Raw genomic sequence first — 20537 nt, 5'->3', positions numbered from 1 at the left:
AAAATGTGTGGTGCATTATGAAGCCTAAAATAGCACAACGGAGACCCCCGGACTGTTGAACAACTTAAGCTGTACATCAAGCAAGAATGGGAAAGAATTCCACCTGAGAAGCTTCAAAAATTCAAAGTTAGGGATAATTTACAAAAAAAAAATTACGTTTCTCAGTTCGAACATTAAATATCTTGTCTTTGCAGTCTATTCAATTGAATATAAGTTGAAAAGGATTCACAAATCATTGTATTCTCTTTTTATTTACCATTTACACAACGTGACAACTTCACTGGTTTTGGGGTTTTGTATTTGTCATACCGTATTCGAGGCGGTTCCTTGAGAATGCCCTTGACTGGCCTACATACATTTGAGAAGCTTATCACGGATCTGTGCAACCAGTTGTTTGACGTCGGCCTGGCTGAGCACAAGCGGCGAGAGGCGGAGATAACCTTATTCTTCCAGCGAAATGAAGCGGACGTGACGAAACACCAACGCATTGCATTCAACCGGCTGACTGACTTTGAGAAGCAACACAAGCAGGTTCCTTTTGAAAAGATGACAATGCTCAGTTTTGATGGAAAGCTTTCAATTCTCTGTTTATCATTGTTTGTTTAGTTTGCAGTCACACTACAACGAAACTAAAAAAGGGAAGTGGTGGAGAGTGTGCATTAACGACAGGGGTCTCGAACGTTGTCCAGGCCAATGACCCCTAAACTGAAGTAGAGATGGAGTGGCGACCGCCTACTTATATACATTTTGTAAAATTGGGGTTTAAATTGAACTGGCACTAAAAAGGTATCATCAAAAATGTTTTACAATACTCACCTAAAATATACATACCGTATTTTCCGGACCATAGGGCGGTCTTTTTTCATATAAGGCGCACCGAATTAAGGCGCATTAAGGGGTCATATTATTTTATTTTTTTTCTAAATGTAAAAGACTTCCTTGTGGTCTACATCAGTGTTTTTCAACCACTGTGCCGCGGCACACCAGTGTGCCATGAGATACAGTCTGGTGTGCCGTGGGAGATTATCTAATTTCACATATTTGGGTTGAAAATTTTTTTTGCAAACCAGTAATTATAGTCTGCAAATTATATGTTGTTGTTGTTGTTGAGTGTCGGTGCTGTCTAGAGCGCAGCAGAATAACCGTGTAATACTCTTCCATATCAGTAGGTGGCAGCCGGTAGCTAATTGCTTTGTAAATGCAGGTAAAAAGGTGTCTTATGCTTAAACCAAAAATAAACAAAAGGTGAGTGCCCCGAAGAAAAGGCATTGAAGTTTAGGGAAGGCTATGCAGAACAAAACTAAAACTGAACTGGCTACAAAGTAAACAAAAACAGAATGCTGGACGACAGCAAACACTTACTGTGGAGCAAAGACGGCGTCCACAATGTACATCAAAAACATGACATGACAATCGACAATGTCCCCACAAAGAAGGATAAAAACTACTGAAATATTCTTGATTGCTAAAACAAAGTGGATGCGGGAAATATCGCTCAAAGGAAGACATGAAACTGCTACAGGACAATACCAAAAAAAGAGAAAAAGCCACCAAAATAGGAGCGCAAGACAAGAACTAAAACACTACACACAGGAAAACAGCAAAAAAGTCCAAATAAGTCAGGGCGTGATGTGACAGGTCGTGACAGTACACCTACTTTGAGACAAGAGCTATATTGATGCATGATTGGTTATGGTTTAAAGTCATATCCAACAATTGCGACAATGACTTAACTGAGTTTATGATTTCTGCTGGTGGTGTGCCTCCGGATTTTTTCAACGCAAAAAATGTGCCTTGGCTCAAAAAAGGTTGAAAAACACTTGTCTACATAACATGTAATGGTGTTTTTTTTGGTCAAAATGTTGCATAGATGAGGTTTTATAGATCATCTTCAAGTCGCTTCAGGATGCGGCGTTTTGTGGGCGGTCTTATTTACGTGGCTCACCTTTGACAGCGTCTTCTCCCCGTCATCTTTGTTGTAGCGGTGTAGCGTGCAAGGACGGGAGTGGAAGAAGTGTCAAAAGATGGCGCTAACTGCTTTAATGACATTCAGACTTTACTTCAATCAATAACGGAGCAGCATCTCCTCAATGTGTCCTGTGAAAAACCGTCCGACCTTGAACTCTCTAATAACTAAAGTTCCTTGGGGGAATAATGTAAACTCACTACACCGGTATGTTTTAGCGCTTTCATGGCAGATATAAGTAAGAACTTTACACTACATTATATTAGAAATGGCAACAGCGGAGGATGAATGTCCCATAACAAGAAGATAGAGAAAAAGAAGAAGCTTACCGACTACGGCGTCGACACCGACTACAAAGGCAGACGCGCGCAATTTTTCTGAATTCATGCAGATCCCAAATACACATCAGCAAGTACCAGAAGGTAAGAAAAGTTGCTTTTGCATAATATTGCGAAACAAAACACCAGATATGTCTTACCTTATACCAGGGGTCGGCAACCCAAAATGTTGAAAGAGCCATATTGGACCAAAAAAACAAAAACAAATCTGTCTGGAGCCGCAAAAAATTAAAAGCCATATTACATGTGTCATGAGATATACATTTAATTAAGAGGACTTAAAGGAAACTAAATTAGCTCAAATATAGCTACAAATGAGGCATAATGATGCAATATGTACATATCGCTAGCCTAAATAGCATGTTAGCATCGATTAGCTTGCAGTCATGCAGTGACCAAATATGTCTGATTAGCACTCCACACAAGTCAATAACATCAACAAAACTCACCTTTGTGCACTCATGTACAAGGTTAAAAGTGTGGTGGACAAAATGAGACAGAAAAATAAGTGGCATAAAACACGTCCTAGAAAGTCGGAGAAAGTTATACATGTAAACCAGGGGTCTCAAACTCAATTTACCTGGGGGCCACTGGATGCAGAAACTGGGTGAGGCTGGGCCGCAAGAAAAGATTTCTTAAAAAAAATCTAACATGCACTTTTTAATGAATTCACCTCCTTTGAATGGCTTTCCCGCCCTAGCAACCATCTCACTCACCATGTAGCTAGCTTTGACTGCTGCATCGCTCTTTTCGCTTGCTTTCTTGACGAAATCTTGTTGCCTCAGTAGACTGGTTTTAAAATTTGCAACCCGGTTCACTCCCCTAGTATTTTGCATACTCCTCAGCATGTCTAGTTGTATAATGACGTTTCAAATTGTATTCCTTGTGCAACGCAACTTTCTCTGTATCAACTACAGAAAAGAGCTATAAGGATTATTCATAAAGTAGATTACTTAAAACACACTAACATATTATTTATTAATTCTGGTTTATTGAAACTACAGGAGCTAGTAAAGTTACAGACATTATGTGTCATGTTTAAGGCTAAAAGTAAAACATTACCAGCAAATTTACAAAAAATGTTTGTCATCACTTCTGAGAATGAAGAGCATAGAAGAAAAGGTCATTTCAATTCTTGACGAAATCTTGTTGCCTCAGTAGACTGGTTTTAAAATTTGCAACCCGGTTCACTCCCCTAGTATTTTGCATACTCCTCAGCATGTCTAGTTGTATAATGACGTTTCAAATTGTATTCCTTGTGCAACGCAACTTTCTCTGTATCAACTACAGAAAAGAGCTATAAGGATTATTCATAAAGTAGATTACTTAAAACACACTAACATATTATTTATTAATTCTGGTTTATTGAAACTACAGGAGCTAGTAAAGTTACAGACATTATGTGTCATGTTTAAGGCTAAAAGTAAAACATTACCAGCAAATTTACAAAAAATGTTTGTCATCACTTTTGAGAATGAAGAGCATAGAAGAAAAGGTCATTTCAAACATCAGTATTCAAGGACAACTTTAAAACAAATGTGTATATCAGTGGTGGGGGTTAAACTATGGAATTCTCTTTACAAGAGATAAAAGATTGTAAAAATATATTCCAATTGAAAAAATATATAAGGACAGAACAATGAGATCATATGGACAGCCATAACTGTTTACATTTTGCTTTATATTTATTATTTTACTTATTTTTTGCCTAGTTTTGTATTTGTTTTGTATCATCCTGTGAGGTGTATACTACTTATTTTGTTTTTTTTGTTCTTTTTGTACATCATGAAGTTTTGCACTTCTTGTGTTTTTTTGTTTGTTTTCGTTATATTTGGATGTAATTGTTTGTTTATATGATATCATTAAGTAAGACTACGTACTATGTTGAAGGGGGCAGAAAAATATAAGATTTTTCTTCATCCTGCTCCTTCTCAGGCATTGGTGTGTAAATGTATAATTTAAAAATTGAGGTATAATTGTCTATCGATCAAAGATGCACATCAATGAAGGAGATAAATAAAAATGAAATGAAATGAAATAAGACACGTCGGGGTGCCCCTGTGAAAGAAATATTGCATCAAAAATCGTCTCTGTCTGGAGCCAACGGGAGGAGGGTGGGGGGTGGAGTTTACAGTTACGGTAGCACAATTAGCCCCGAACGGGTTAACATCACCACGTCTGTATCAGCGCTGGGGTCCAGTGCACCACACTTTTGTATTGTCGCTCGCTCCTTCGGCGGAGTGCTCGTCTTCCCCGCCCGGACTGTTTACAACGGGGGCGGGAGCGAGCAGGCGGGCGAGGGAGGGAGGCAGGGAGGGAGGAAGGAAGAGCGTGTGTCATAGAAAAGCGGCAAAATGTTTCTCTGCTTGCATTACGCAAGTGACATCAATGCATACTTGCCAACCTTGAGACCTCCGAATTCGGGAGATGGGGGGGGGTTGAGTTGGGCGGGGTTGGGGGTAGCGGGGGTGTTTTTGTAGCCCGGAAGAGTTAGGGCTGCAAAGGATTCTGGGTATTTGTTCTGTTGTGTTTATGTTGTGTTTAGGTGCGGATGTTCTCCCGAAATGTGTTTGTCATTCTTGTTTGGTGTGGGTTCACAGTGTGGCGCATATTTGTAACAGTGTTAAAATATAAATAAAATAAAATATGACCACCCTCAGTGTGAAATGTATGGCTGTTCCTCAAGTATGTCTTGCAATAACCTGCGTGTGTCTCTAGAAGCCTCATACAACATGTGTCTGGGCTGGCACGCTGTTAGTATGGAGAAAAAGATGATGCGGTGACAGATTCTAGAGGACACTGATGACAGTGCCATCACGGCACGCCCTCGATATTGTCGAGAGCCTCATACCACAACGTGATTGGTAGATTTCTTCAGCTCCGCACACAACGCTGTCAAGCGCCATTCATTTAAAACTCGCGGGCCGCACTAACATTAAACTTTCATATTAAGGTGGGGGCCGCAAAATAACGTCTCCCGGGCCACAATTGGCCCGCGGGCCGCGTGTTTGAGACCCCTGATGTAAACAGACTATACGGTGAGTTCAAGGACCGCCAAAATAAGTAGGACAAAACGGCGCTCGCCAAATACTTGAATCAGTGAAGCATATTTAATATAAACAGTGTGATTTATAACCATTACGGAGGTTTGTGTCATGTTTGTCCTCCTACAGAAACCATACTAAAACAAAAAAATTGATTTTTTTCCCCTCATCTTTTTCCATTCTTCATACATTTTTGAAAAATCTCCAGAGAGCCACTAGGGCGGCGCTAAAGAGCCGCATGCGGCTCTAGAGCCGCGGGTTGCCGACCCCCGCCTTATACACACACCATAATAATACTCCATACTTGCCAACCTTGAGACCTCCGATATCGGGAGGTGGGGGGGGGGGGGCGTGGTTGGGGCGTGGTTAAGGGCGTGGTTAAGAGGAGAGTATATTTACAGCTAGAATTCACCAACTCAAGTATTTCATATATATATATATATATATGAAATACTTGATTTTCAGTGAATTATATATATATATATATATATATATATATATATATATATATATATATATATATATATATATGTATATGTATATGTATATATATATATATATATATATATATATATATATATATATATATATATATATATATATATTTATTTATTTATTTATTTATTTTATTATACATATAAATAAAATAAATACTTGAATTTCAGTGTTTCGGAGGCTATCCAGTAGATGGCAGCATTGTCCTGTTTAACCGTTTCGGCCACCATTTCGGCCACCGTGTTCAATGGAGAAGTCTGTTTTACAAAATGTACAGGCAACATACATACCCCTTCCCCTTCGAACTGTCCTGGATGAACTGAAATTCTTGTTTCCATTCGTTTTGGAACTTGCAAGCGTATTTCTTCATCTTGCTCGTCGTCGGCGTCGCCATGTATGTAACTTCCTCGTTCTTCTGCTTCGTCTCCCTGTTGTGTGCGCAGTTGTGCACTCTACTCTCTAAAAGCCCTAGATGTTATGACTTCATTCATTGGGCAGGCAAGCTGTTTATATTGTGGGAAAGCGGACGTGAGAACAGGCTGTCCCCACTCAGGTCCACATGGAGCTGGAGGGGGCGTGGCCTCCAGCTCCGGCTGAATACCGGGAGTTTGTCGGGAGAAAATTTCTGCCGGGAGGTTGTCGGGAGAGGCGCTGAATACCGGGAGTCTCCCACTAAAAACGGGAGGGTTGACAAGTATGTAATACTCCTATGTTGAAGCACAGTACAATCCATCAAGCGGTGTGGCTTCATAGCTTACCAAAGTCCTACTAAAACATTTTGATAGATTTTTGAGCGCCGTCTTGTAATGTTCTATATTTTCAATGGAACATATAAAATGTCGGTGTTGTTTACTAGAGTCATATTGCAGTCTACACGTATCTCTTATGTGTGACTGCCATCTACTGGTCACACTTATCATTTCACCATGCACCAAATAAAATGGCTTCAAGGTCGGTAAGCAAAACCAGAATGATTCCGTACATTAGGCGCACCGGGTTATAAGACACACTGTCAAGTTTTGAGAAAAAAAAAAGGGATTTTAAGTGCGTCTTATAGTCCGGAAAATACGTCAATTAACTCCTAAGTCATTCACACCAGTGTACACACAACACATGAAGGCCTAAGTATTATTAAAAAAGTATATTTAATACATTGGCCATTTGTAACATTGCACACAGTTTGAACAGTTACACTGTGTTTAAATATATTAAAGTGCAGTTGAAAACCTTGGTTGTTAGACAATGGAAGACATTTTTAGGTTCCTCCTGCAATTTCACAGAAAGCCAATCGTCTTTTAACTTTTTGTGAGTAGTCTACTTGGTGTTTTTCCAGAGAATCAAGGAGCTGCAAGAGTTAATAGATGCGAAAGAAAGGAAGAGCCAGGTGGATAACTGCCACAAGGAAATCAACCTTTTGTGTTACAACCTGATGACGGTGGAATTCCAACTGTACAGCCATATGGAGGTAGTTACCAGTTAGTACTTTTGGAGAAAAAAAAAGTATGCATATTGGTGATGAAGTGTACTAAAATGGCTTCGCCTTCCAGGAAACCATCAGAAAGTTTGACAACAACATCTCAGAGATGACTTCCAGTTTCAGTGAAACAGCTCAAGGGATATATCCTTTACATATCTGCTCCTTTCCACCAGGACTGTGCAAAAGTCCAACTAATTGAGAATGTCTCCCAAATTCCAATTACTTTCCATGGATTTGATTGGTAATTCTAATTGAAGAAGTACCAAAACCACAAAAGCAGTGAAGTTGTCACGTTGTGTAAATGCTAAATAAAAACAAAATACAATGATTTGCAAATCCTTTCCGACTTATATTCAATTGAATAGACTGCAAAGACAAGATACTTAACGTTCGAACTAGAAAACGTTGTTATTTTTGCAAATATTAGCTCATTTGGAATTTGATGGATGCAACATGTTTCAAAAAAAAAGCTGGCACAAGTGGCAATAAATACTGAGAAAGTTGAGGAATGCTCATCAAACACTTATTTGGAACATCCCACAGGTGAACAGGCTAATTGGGAACAGGTGGGTGCCATGATTGGGTATAAAAGCAGCTTCCATGAAATGCTCAGTCCTTCACAAACAAGGATGGGGCGAGGGTCACCACTTTGTCAACAAATGTGTGAGCAAATTGTCGAACAGTTTAAGAACAACATTTCTCAACCAGCTATTGCAAGGAATTTAGGGATTTCACCATCTACGCTCCGTAATATCATCAAAGGGTTCAGACAATCTGGAGAAATCACTGCACGTAACATTGAATGCCCGTGACCTTCCATCCCTCAGGCGGTACTGCATCAAAAACCGACATCAGTGTGTAAAGGATATCTGCTGACTTGTCTCCACTCAAGATGATCTCCTGCTGGCCCCACTATGGACTGGACTCTCACACTATTATGTTAGATCCACTATGGACTGGACTCTCACACTATTATGTTAGATCCACTATGGACTGGACTCTCACACTATTATGTTAGATCCACTATGGACTGGACTCTCACACTATTATGTTAGGTCCGCTATGGACTGGACTCTCACTATTATGTTAGATCCACTATGGACTGGACTCTCACACTATTATGTTAGATCCACTATGGACTGGACTCTCACACTATTATGTTAGATCCACTATGGACTGGACTCTCACACTATTATGTTAGATCCACTATGGACTAGACCAGGGGTCGGCAACCCAAAATGTTGAAAGAGCCATATTGGACCAAAAATACAAAAACAAATCTGTCTGGAGCCGCAAAAAATTAAAAGCCATATTACATACAGATAGTGTGTCATGACATATAAATTGAATTAAAAGGACTTAAAGGAAACTAAATGAGCTCAAATATAGCTACAAATGAGGCATAATGATGCAATATGTACATATAGCTAGCCTAAATAGCATGTTAGCATCGATTAGCTTGCAGTCATGCAGTGACCAAATATGTCTGATTAGCACTCCACACAGGTCAATAACATCAACAAAACTCACCTTTGTGCACTCACGCACAACGTTAAAAGTTTGGTGGACAAAATGAGACAGAAAAAGAAGTGGCATAAAACACGTCCTAGAAAGTCGTAGAAAGTTATACATGTAAACAAACTATACGGTGAGTTCAAGGACCGCCAAAATTAGTAGGACAAAACGGCGCTCGCCAAATACTCAAATCAGTGAAGCATGTTTAATGTAAACAGTGTGATTTATAACAATTAGGGAGGTTTGTGTCATGTTTGTCCTCCTACAGAAACCATATTAAAACAAAAAACAAAAACTTTTTTTTTTCCCTCATCTTTTTCCATTTTTCATACATTTTTTAAAAATCTCCAGAGAGCCACCAGGGCGGCGCTAAAGAGCCGCGGGTTGCCGACCCCTGGACTAGACTCTCACACTATGTTAGATCCACTATGGACTGGACTCTCACATTATTATGTTAGATCCACTATGGACTGGACTCTCACTATCATGTTAGATCCACTATGGACTGGACTCTCACACTATTATTTTAGATCCACTATGGACTGGACTCTCACACTATTATGTTAGATCCACTATGGACTGGACTCTCACTATTATGTTAGATCCACTACGGACTGGACTCTCACACTATTATGTTAGATCCACTATGGACTGGACTCTCACACTATTATGTGAGATCCACTATGGACTGGACTCTCACACTATTATGTTAGATCCACTATGGACTGGACTCTCACACTATTATGTTAGATCCACTATGGACTGGACTCTCAATATTATGTTAGATCCACTATGGACTGGACTCTCACACTATTATGTTAGATCCACTATGGACTGGACTGTCACACTATTATGTTAGATCCACTTTGGACTGGACTCTCATACTATTATGTTAGATCCACTACGGACTGGACTCTCACTATTATGTTAGATCCACTACGGACTATACTCTCACACTATTATGTTAGATCCACTATGGACTGGACTCTCACTATCATGTTAGATCCACTATGGACTGGACTCTCACACTATTATGTTAGATCCACTATGGACTGGACTCTCACACTATTATGTTAGATCCAATATGGACTGGATTCTCACACTATTATGTTAGATCCACTATGGACTGGACTCTCACACTATTATGTTAGATCCACTATGGACTGGACTCTCAATATTATGTTAGATCCACTATGGACTGGACTCTCAATATTATGTTAGATCCACTATGGACTGGACTCTCAATATTATGTTAGATCCACTATGGACTGGACTCTCACTATTATGTTAGATCCACTATGGACTGGACTGTCACACTATTATGTTAGATCCACTTTGGACTGGACTCTCACACTATTATGTTAGATCCACTATGGACTGGACTCTCACACTATTATGTTAGATCCACTATGGACTGGACTCTCACACTATTATGTTAGATCCACTACGGACTGTACTCTCACACTATTATGTTAGAATTATGTTAAAACATGTCATAAATATGACTTGTAGGTTTATGCAGTTTATTGTGGTGACACTACATGACACCTTTTTCTTAACACAACACACTTTCGTCCATTGTCGAGAGCTGGAGGAAAGCCATCACAAGAACATCCAACAGATTGCTAACACTACCGTGGAGATGGTGGCTAAGGGCGAATCTGAGGACGAGCTGCCAGACGATGTTCGAATGGTACGTTGAATGTCAGTTTGAACATCATCCTCAGTGCAACGGGAATCAGTCTAAATCAGGGGTCACCAACCTTTTTGAAACCAAGAGCTACTTCTTGGGTACTGATTAATGCGAAGGGCTACCAGTTTGAGACACACTTAAATAAATTGCCAGAAATAGCCAATTTGCTCAATTTACCTTTAACTCTATGTTATTATTAATAATTAATGATATTTACACTTAATTGAACGGTTTAAAAGAAGAGAAAACACGAAAAAATTACAATTAAATTTTGAAACATAGTTTATCTTCAATTTCGACTCTTTAAAATTCAAAATTCAACCGAAAAAAAGAAAACAAAAACTAGCTAATTCGAATCTTTTTGAAAAAATTAAAAAAATAATTTATGGCACATCATTAGTAATTTTTCCTGATTAAGATTAATTTTATAATTGTGATGACATGTTTTAAATAGGTTAAAATCCAATCCACACTTTGTTAGAACATATAACAAATTGGACCAAGCTATATTTCTAACAAAGACAAATAATTATTTCTTCTAGATTTTCCAGAACCAAAATTTTAAAAGAAATTCAAAAGGCTTTGAAATAAGATTTAAATTTGATTCTACAGATTTTCTAGATTTGCCAGAATAATTTTTTTGAATTTTAATCATAATAAGTTTGAAGAAATATTTCACAAATATTCTTCGTCGAAAAAACAGAAGCTAAAATGAAGAATTAAATTTAAATGTATTTATTATTCTTTACAATAAAAAAAAATTAATTTACTTGAACATTGATTTAAATTGTCAGGAAAGAAGAGGAAGGAATTTAAAAGGTAAAAAGGTATATGTGTTTAAAAATCCTAAAATCATTTTTAAGGTTGTACTTTTTCTCTAAAATTGTCTTTCTGAAAGTTATAAGAAGCAAAGTAAAAAAATTAATGAATTTATTTAAACAAGTGAAGACCAAGTCTTTAAAATATTTTCTTAAATTTTCAAATTCTATTTGAGTTTTGTCTCTCTTAGAATTAAAAATGTCGGGCAAAGCGAGACCAACTTGCTAGTAAATAAATAAAATTAAAAAAATAGAGGCAGCTCATTCGTAAGTGCTGCTATTTGAGCTATTTTTAGAACAGGCCAGCGGGCTACTCATCTGGTCCTTACGGGCTACCTGGTGCCCGCGGGCACCGCGTCGGTGACCCCTGGTCTAAAGTAATCCTGATCACAGCAATGGACCGACTGAAACAGGTTATGGTAGGATAGGATAGACTTCATTCATCCATGGGGAAATTCTATGGTTGTGCAGATTTTACATGCCAAAGTAAAACGTACCATTAAACATATACACATAGTACACATACTGTATTGCACACTAAAAGACGTACACCAAGAAAAACACCATATTGCACATGCACTGAGCGTACCATTTGCACACGTCACTATTGTAACACTCCTTCCTGCACTGTGGATGTAACAGACTGTTGCGAAATATACTGAACATGTGTCTTCACATGCAGCTGTTCTTGGACAAAAACACAGTGACGGACACACTGGCAGCCAGCCACGATAACCACGTGCAGACAATCAATGACAGAGAAACTCAGTTGGTCACCCGTGCCGAGGCCTGGAAAGTGGCCCTCATTAAAGGGGTAAGAATCCTTAAAAAGGGACTGTACTTTTTAAAAAAAAATTTTGCCTATTGTTTACAATCATTATGACAGACAAGAATTCACATGTATTTTTTGTAGGATCCTAGAGACAATACAAAAACGCTTGCAAAATGTGGCTAACGAGAGTCGCCATTGTAGCCTTCAAAGTCATCTAAAACAACTTTAAAACCCAAAAGCAGTGAAGTTGTCACGTTGTGTAAATGGTAAATAAAAACAGAATACAATGATTTGCAAATCCTTTTCATCTTATATTCAATTGAATAGACGGCAAAGACAAGATATTTCATGTTCGAACTGGTAAACTTTGTTATGTTTTGCAAATATTAGCTCATTTGGAATTTGATGCCTGCAACATGTTTCAAAAAAGCTGGCACAAGTGGCAAAAAAAGACTGGGAAAGTTGAAGGAATGCTCATCAAACACTTATTTGGAACATCCCACAGGTGAACAGGCTGATTGGGAACAGGTGGGTGCCATGATTGGTTATAAAAGCAGCTTCCATGAAATGCTCAGTCATTCACAAACAAGGATAGGGGCGAGGGTCACCACTTTGTCAACAAATGCCTGAGCAAATTGTTGAACAGTTTAAGAACAACATTTCTCAACCAGCTATTGCAAGGAATTTAGGGATTTCGCCATCTACGGTCTGTAAAATTATCAAAAGGTTCACAAAATTTGGAGAAATCATGGCAACCAACATTGAATGCCCATGACATTCGATCCCTCAGGCGGTACTGCATCAAAAACTAACATCAGTGTGTAAAGGATATCACCACATGGGCTGAGGAACACTTCAGAAAACCACTGTCAGTAACTACAGTTTGTCGCTACATCTGTAAGCGCAAGTTAAAACTCTACTATGCAAAGCGAAAGCCATTTATCAACAACACCCAGAATTCGCCGGGCCCGAGCTCATCTAAGATGGACTGATGCAAAGTGGAAAAGTGTTCTGTGGTCTGACGAGTCCACATTTCAAATTGTTTTTGGAAACTGTGGACGTTGTGTCCTCCGGACCAAAGAGGAAAAGAACAATCCGGACTGTTATAGGCGCAAAGTTCAAAAGCCGGCATCTGCGATGGTATGGGGGTGTATTAGTGCCCAAGTGTTAAGCGCATTTAATAATATAAATAGCAAAGCCATGTTGAATATCTTACGCAGTGACGTCATGTGCCTGCGTGCACTGAAATGGTATGTTGTGAGCATGCGCAGAATAAACGGCTCAGTGAGTTCCTGGACCAAAAGAAGTAATGGTGGTTTGTTTATTTCCTCCCGTTAATATAAAGTGCTAGGTAACCACATTGGTGACTGTTATAACGATAGACTGCTGCAGAAATGAGTAGTGCTACAGGTTATGGGCCCAGTCATTCAGGCCAAAGATGGTTTAGACTTTTATTCGACGGTGACGAGAAAAATTATGAACTCTGGGAAACGAGGTTCCTCGCACACATGGAGTTACGTGGTCTCGGAGGAGTTATCCTGGAATACCCACACATAGATGAGGAAGACGAAGAAGCTCTCGCGGAAGATGAGGCAAAGAACGGTGAGGCATATGCGGAGCTAGTGCAGTGTCTAGACAATAAGAGTTTGTCGTTGATAATGAGGGACGCAAAACGTGATGGAAGAGCAGCACTGGAGATTCTTCGCGAGCATTACGCGGGAAAAGACAAACCTCGTGTTGTGAGTTTGTATTGTGAACTTTCCTCGCTCCATAAGGCTAGTAATGAAACTGTCACGGACTATATTATTAGAGCAGAGACTATTTTCACGTCATTAAGAAGAGCAGACGAACAGATAAGTGATGGGCTTCAGATAGCCATGGTAGTAAAGGGGCTACCTGACTCATATAAGCCATTCGTCGTGCACATTACCCAAACAAATGACACTGTAACGTTTGGCGAGTTTAAAACGAAACTGCGAAGTTATGAGAGTACAGAAAAATATGGGAAGAACGACGTGAATGCAGAAGAAGACAATGTGATGAAGGCTAGCGGGGCAGCAAGATTACATGGAAGAGGAAGAGGAAAGAAAATGGATCTAGCTGATGTCGAGTGTTACACATGTGGGAAAAAGGGACACATGGCCAGGACATGCCCTGACGAATCCCAGACGAGAAGAGAGTATCGAAAATGGGATACACCACATCGGGGAAGGGGACGCGGTCGAGGACGAGGCCGTGACCATATAAAGAAAGCTGATGGGGAGGCAGAACCTACATCTTTCTGTTTCTTCAAATTGAGTGACTGTCCTCCACAAATAAGAAGCAAGAAGGGTCTCATGGTCGACTGTGGCGCCACGACCCACCTGATCAACGACGCCAGAAAGTTCAAGACAGTCGACAAGAGCTTCAGGCCTGAGGACCACATGATTGAGCTTGCCGATGGAACCAAGGTGAGCGGGATGGCGAAGATGAGGGGAGACGCCGAAGTCTACTTGCTGGACAGCGAGGGACGACGAGTCAAAACAAGGCTCAAACAAGCACTTTACATCCCATCATTTCCACAAAACATTTTTTCAGTGAAATCAGCAACAGCCAACGGAGCGGAGCTACGCTTCAAGGACGGTGATAACTGGCTGGTCCACAAGGATGGTACCAAGTTCAAAATGGATGTGTATGGTAGGCTGTATTACCTTATCACAGTAGAAGATCATGTTGATGAAGTGTACGGGTGTCATGACATTCAAACATGGCATAAGATGCTTGGTCATTGTAATTTTGATGATATTGCAAGATTAGAAAAGGTAGTTGAAGGGATGTCGATTAAAGGGAAACATGACAAGTCCAATCAAAACTGTGAAATATGTACACAGGGAAAGTTTACCCAAAGTAGAAACAGACAGGCAGACGCTAAAGCTACAGCTGTACTAGAACTAGTACACACAGACTTATGCGGTCCTATAGAGCCAACAGATAAAGATGGATACAGATATGCAATAGCATTTACTGATGATTACAGCGGGATGATTTTTCCATACTTTATCAAAGCGAAGAGTGACACATCAAAAGCTACAGAGAAATTCATAGCAGATGTAGCTCCATATGGAAAGATAAAGTGCATAAGGTCTGATAACGGTACAGAGTTTACCGGGCAGGAGTTCCAGTCTTTACTGAGGAGTAACGGGGTAAGGCACGAGACGAGTGCACCCTACTCACCTCATCAGAATGGAACCGCCGAAAGAGGTTGGAGAACCTTATTTGAAATGGCACGATGCATGCTATTGGAGAGTAACCTCCCAAAGCAATTATGGACATATGCTGTACAGACAGCAGCTCAAATCCGCAACAGGTGTTACAGTAAGCGTCTAGAGCAGACACCTTATTGTGTTTTCACAGGAAAAACACCTAACTTATCTAACATGGAGATATTTGGTTCCGAATGCTACGTGTATAAGCAGGATAAAAAGAAGCTGGATTCTAGATGCGAAAAATGAGTATTTGTAGGCTATGACAAGTATAGCCCAGCATATAATGTGTATTATCCTGACACTGGAAAAGTCCTAAAACATAGGCTGGTAAAATTCATCACCAAAGGTAGTGCAGATAGCCAGACTCAGACATATTGTGATATGGGGAGTGAGATTGAGAATTATGAAGATGCACGGCCAAAGGTAGTCAAGCAGGGTCAGGGACAGCCTAATGAGAGTAAAGAGTCTAGTGTTGAGGAGACTGCTGAGGCAAAGCTACCCCAGACAGGTAGTACTCAGAGAGAACAGGGAGAAAGGAGGTATCCTATAAGAGAGAAAAAGGCTCCAGAATACTTAAAAGAGTACCAGTGTAAAGCTGAGTGTAATATTGACGATAGTGAAAATGTAGATTATTTCTACAGAGTGGCATATGATGTACCTAAAACATTTACAGAAGCTATGGACTCTAAGAAGTCAAAAATGTGGGTTGACGCAATGAAAGAGGAGATGAACTCTTTGACAGAGAATGAAACTTTCACTCTGACCCCACTGCCAAGAGGCAAACAAGCAGTGGGAGGTCGCTGGGTATATACAGTGAAAGAGAGCCCAGATGGATTAGAGACTTGTAAAGCAAGATATGTCGCAAAGGGTTATGGTCAAGTGGAAGGGATTGACTATAAAGAGACTTTTTCACCGACAGCCAACATGACGTCTGTCCGAGCATTGATGCAGGTGGCTGTACAGGAGGACCTTACCCTGCACCAAATGGATGTAAAGACTGCTTACCTACATGCTCCAATAGACTGTGAGGTATATATGGAACAACCGGAAGGTTTTGAGGTCAAGTCAAAAACAGGAGAACACTTAGTGTGTAAACTCAATAAGTCATTGTATGGTTTAAAACAGTCCGGGCGTATCTGGAACATGTTACTGCATGATCATCTTACAGAGAATGGTTTTGTCCAAAATGATGCTGATCATTGTGTCTATAGCAGAGAATCTGAGAATGAGAAAGTGATTCTGTTGGTATGGGTGGATGACCTAATCATAGCGGCGAGTAGCAACACCTTACTCAGTGATGTAAAGGAAATGTTGAAGAGAAGGTTTAAGATGAAAGATATGGGTCCACTTAAACACTTTCTGGGTATTGATTTCAAACAGAGTGAAGGAGAGATCAAAATGACTCAAAAGAAACACATAGAGAAGATGTTAGCAAAATTTGGAATGTCAGACTGCAAGCCAAGATCCACCCCATGTGAGCAAAAGTTAAACTTTGACAATGAGGGTGAAGTTATCGATTCAACTGGATATAGAGAAATAGTAGGTAGTTTGATCTACATTATGACATGTACTAGACCTGACTTGAGCTGGGTTGTTAGTAAACTATCACAACACCTAGCAGAACCAACGCAGCAGCATTGGACTACAGCAAAGCACCTACTAAGGTACTTAAAGGGTACTATAGATCAAAAACTACACTTCCAGAAATGTGAGAAAAGTCTTCAGCTTGAGGGATATAGTGATGCTGATTGGGCAGCTGATAAAAATGATAGGAGGAGCACAACTGGATACTGTTTCAGCTTGACTGAAAATGGTCCAGTTATATCGTGGAAGAGCAGGAAACAGCCAACGGTGGCACTGTCCACCTGTGAAGCTGAGTATATGGCACTAGCAGCCACTACTCAAGAGAGTATGTACCTTGTGCAACTACTTAAAGGAATAGATAGTAGTCACCAGCATCTACCAGTCAAGATATATGAGGACAACCAAGGGGCAATAGCTTTATCTAAGAACCCAGTATGCAGACAGAGGAGCAAACACGTAGATATAAAGTACCACTTTATACGGTCTGCACAAACAGAAGGGAAAATTTCTATAGAATACTGCCCTACTGCAAACATGGTAGCTGATGTTTTTACCAAGCCAGTGACAAAGGCAACATTTGAGAAGTTCAAGGGGTATTTGTTTGGAGAGTGATGTGAATTGGCAGATGTAAATAAGTTTGAAGTTTTAACACTGCCAGTATGCCAAAATGTTTTATTTTGGAGTTATGTATTATTGATTTTTGTTTTGCCATTATAGAGAGCTATAAACATGTCTTTGAGTGGGAGTGTTAAGCGCATTTAATAATATAAATAGCAAAGCCATGTTGAATATCTTACGCAGTGACGTCATGTGCCTGCGTGCACTGAAATGGTATGTTGTGAGCATGCGCAGAATAAACGGCTCAGTGAGTTCCTGGACCAAAAGAAGTAATGGTGGTTTGTTTATTTCCTCCCGTTAATATAAAGTGCTAGGTAACCACATTGGTGACTGTTATAACGATAGACTGCTGCAGAAATGAGTAGTGCTACACCAAGACATGGGTAACTTACACCATTAATGCTGAAAGGTACATACAGGTTTTGGAGCAACATATGTTGCCATCCAAGTGACTTCTTTTTCATTTCTAACCATAGCATACACAGTAACAGAAAACAAAAAGGACTATTTTTGGACAAATGAGAATTCCTAACATTATCTTTTTGAACCTGAATATACGGAGGATGAACTGCTGATTATAGAAGCGAGCGCGGAGAGAGAGTGGAACCTCGTAGTAGACGGAATCCAAGAGAGTGAGTTCGGCGTGGCTTGACGCCGCAAATGTGGAAGTTGGAGGCAAGCTATGCCGACATAAATGGTGTGCTTACCCAATATCAATTACAAAAAAATGGCCCCGGCCCAGCTGGACCAAACAATCCCATCGAGTGAGTCACTATAATATTGATCATGATAGATGAAGCACCATTATGCTTGTTAGTACAACTACATATGCCACATGATAATGTAATATGATTGTTCATACTTTTTAGTCAATACAGTTTGGTCTCCTATTGCATTGTGCTGTGCATTACAAACATAAAAAGCCATTCAACTGGGCGGTATAGCTCGGTTGGTAGAGCAACTTGAGGGTTCCAGGTTCGATCCCTGCTTCCGCCATCCTAGTCACTGCCGTTGTGTCCTTGGGCAAGACACTTTACCCACCTGCTCCCAGTGCCACCCACTGTGGTTTAAATGTAACTCAGATATTGGGTTTCACTATGTAAAAGCGCTTTGAGTCACTAGAGAAAAGCGCTATATAAATATAATTCACTTCACTAACTGTTGATGCAGAAGTGCGCTTACGGCTAATACCGGTGAATCTTTTGCAATTTGTTTAATGAACAATGAAGACTGCAAAGAAGAAAGTTGTAGGTGGGATCGGTGTATTAGCGGCTGGCTGCAGCAACACAACCAGGAGGACTTTGACTTGGATAGCAGACGCGCTATCCGACGCTAGCCGCCGACCGCACGGGTGATCGGGTGAAGTCCTTCGTCCTTCCGTCGATCGCTGGAACGCAGGTGAGCACGGGTGTTGATGAGCAGATGAGGGCTGGCTGGCGTAGGTGGAGCGCTAATGTCTTTATCATAGCTCTGTGAGGTCCCGTTGCTAAGTTAGCTTCAATGGCGTCGTTAGCAACAGCATTGTTAAGCTTCGCCAGGCTGGAAAGCATTAACCGTGTAGTTACATGTCCATGGTTTAATAGTATTGTTGATTGTCTGTCTATCCTTCCAGTCAGGGGTTTATTTATTTTGTTTCTATCTGCATTTAAGCACGATGCTATCACGTTAGCTCCGTAGCTAAAGAGCTTCGCCGATGTATTGTCGTGGAGATAAAAGTCACTGTGAATGTCCATTTCGCGTTCTCGACTCTCATTTTCAAGAGGATATAGTATCCGAGGTGGTTTAAAATACAAATCTACAATAGAAAAAGGAGAAAGTGTGGAATCCAATGAACCCTTGTACCTAAGTTACGGTCAGAGCGAAAAAATATATGTCCTGCACTGCACTCTAGTCCTTCACTCTCACGTTCCTCATCCACAAATATTTCATCCTCGATCAAATTAATGGGGTAATCATCGCTTTCTCGGTCTGAATCGCTCTCGCTGCTGGTGTAAACAATGGGGAAATGTGAGGAGCCTTTCAACCTGTGACGTCACGCTACTTCCGGTACAGGCAAGGCTTTTTTTATCAGCGATCAAAAGTTGCGAACTTTATCGTCGTTGTTCTATACTAAATCCTTTCAGCAAAAATATGGCAATATCGCGAAATGATCAAGTATGACACATAGAATGGATCTGCTATCCCCGTTTAAATAAAAAAAATTCATTTCAGTAGGCCTTTAAAGGCCTACTGAAATGAATTTTTTAAAGGCCTACTGAAATGATTTTTTTAAATTTAAACGGGAATAGCAGATTCATTCTATGTGTCATACTTGATCATTTCGCGATATTGCCATATTTTTGCTGAAAGGATTTAGTAGAGAACAACGTCGATAAAGTTCGCAAATTTTGGTCTCTGATAAAAAAAAACCTTGCCCCTACCGGAAGTAGCGTGACGTTGTCAGTTGTTCCCTCCCTCGTATTTTCCTATTGTTTTCAACGCAGCTAGAGCGATTCGGACCATTACCCCATTAATTTGAGCGAGGATGAAAGATTCGTGGACGAGGAACGTTAGAGTGACGGACTAGAATGCAGTGAAATACATATTTTTTTTCGCTCTGACCGTAACTTAGGTACAAGCTGACTCATTGGATTCCACACTCTCTCCTTTTTCTATTGTGGATCACGGATTTGTATTTTAAACCACCTCGGATACTATATCCTCTTGAAAATGAGAGTCGAGAACGCGAAATGGACATTCAGTGCCTTTTATCTCCACGACAATACATCGGTGAAACGCTTTAGCTACAAGCTAACGTGATAGCATCGTGCTTTAACTGCATATAGAAACAAAAAAAATAAATCCCTGACTGGAAGGATAGACAGAAAATCAACAATACTATTAAACCGTGGACATGTAAATACATGGTTAATGCTTTCCAGGCTGGCGAAGGTTAACAATGCTGTGCTAACGACGCCATTGAAGCCTACTTA

The 20537-nt window shown here is 40.1% G+C and overlaps 1 protein-coding gene across 1 annotated transcript in view; it reads left to right on the top strand.

Moving 5' to 3' along the window:
- The window catches only part of drc3 (dynein regulatory complex subunit 3), a 30404-nt gene that overhangs the window by 8256 nt on the left and 1611 nt on the right, over nucleotides 1-20537 (top strand). Inside the window, exons 7-11 of the mRNA XM_062036398.1 lie at nucleotides 357-531; nucleotides 7177-7308; nucleotides 7391-7461; nucleotides 10405-10528; nucleotides 12029-12160. Coding sequence (XP_061892382.1) covers nucleotides 357-531; nucleotides 7177-7308; nucleotides 7391-7461; nucleotides 10405-10528; nucleotides 12029-12160 — 634 coding nt within the window. The remainder of the gene's footprint in view (nucleotides 1-356; nucleotides 532-7176; nucleotides 7309-7390; nucleotides 7462-10404; nucleotides 10529-12028; nucleotides 12161-20537) is intronic.

The sequence above is a fragment of the Entelurus aequoreus genome, linkage group LG25 (assembly GCF_033978785.1).
Source record: "Entelurus aequoreus isolate RoL-2023_Sb linkage group LG25, RoL_Eaeq_v1.1, whole genome shotgun sequence".
Classification (NCBI taxonomy): Eukaryota; Metazoa; Chordata; class Actinopteri; order Syngnathiformes; family Syngnathidae; genus Entelurus; species Entelurus aequoreus.
Note: the sequence above shows the minus strand (reverse complement) of the source record. Positions and strands in the feature narration are given on the sequence as shown.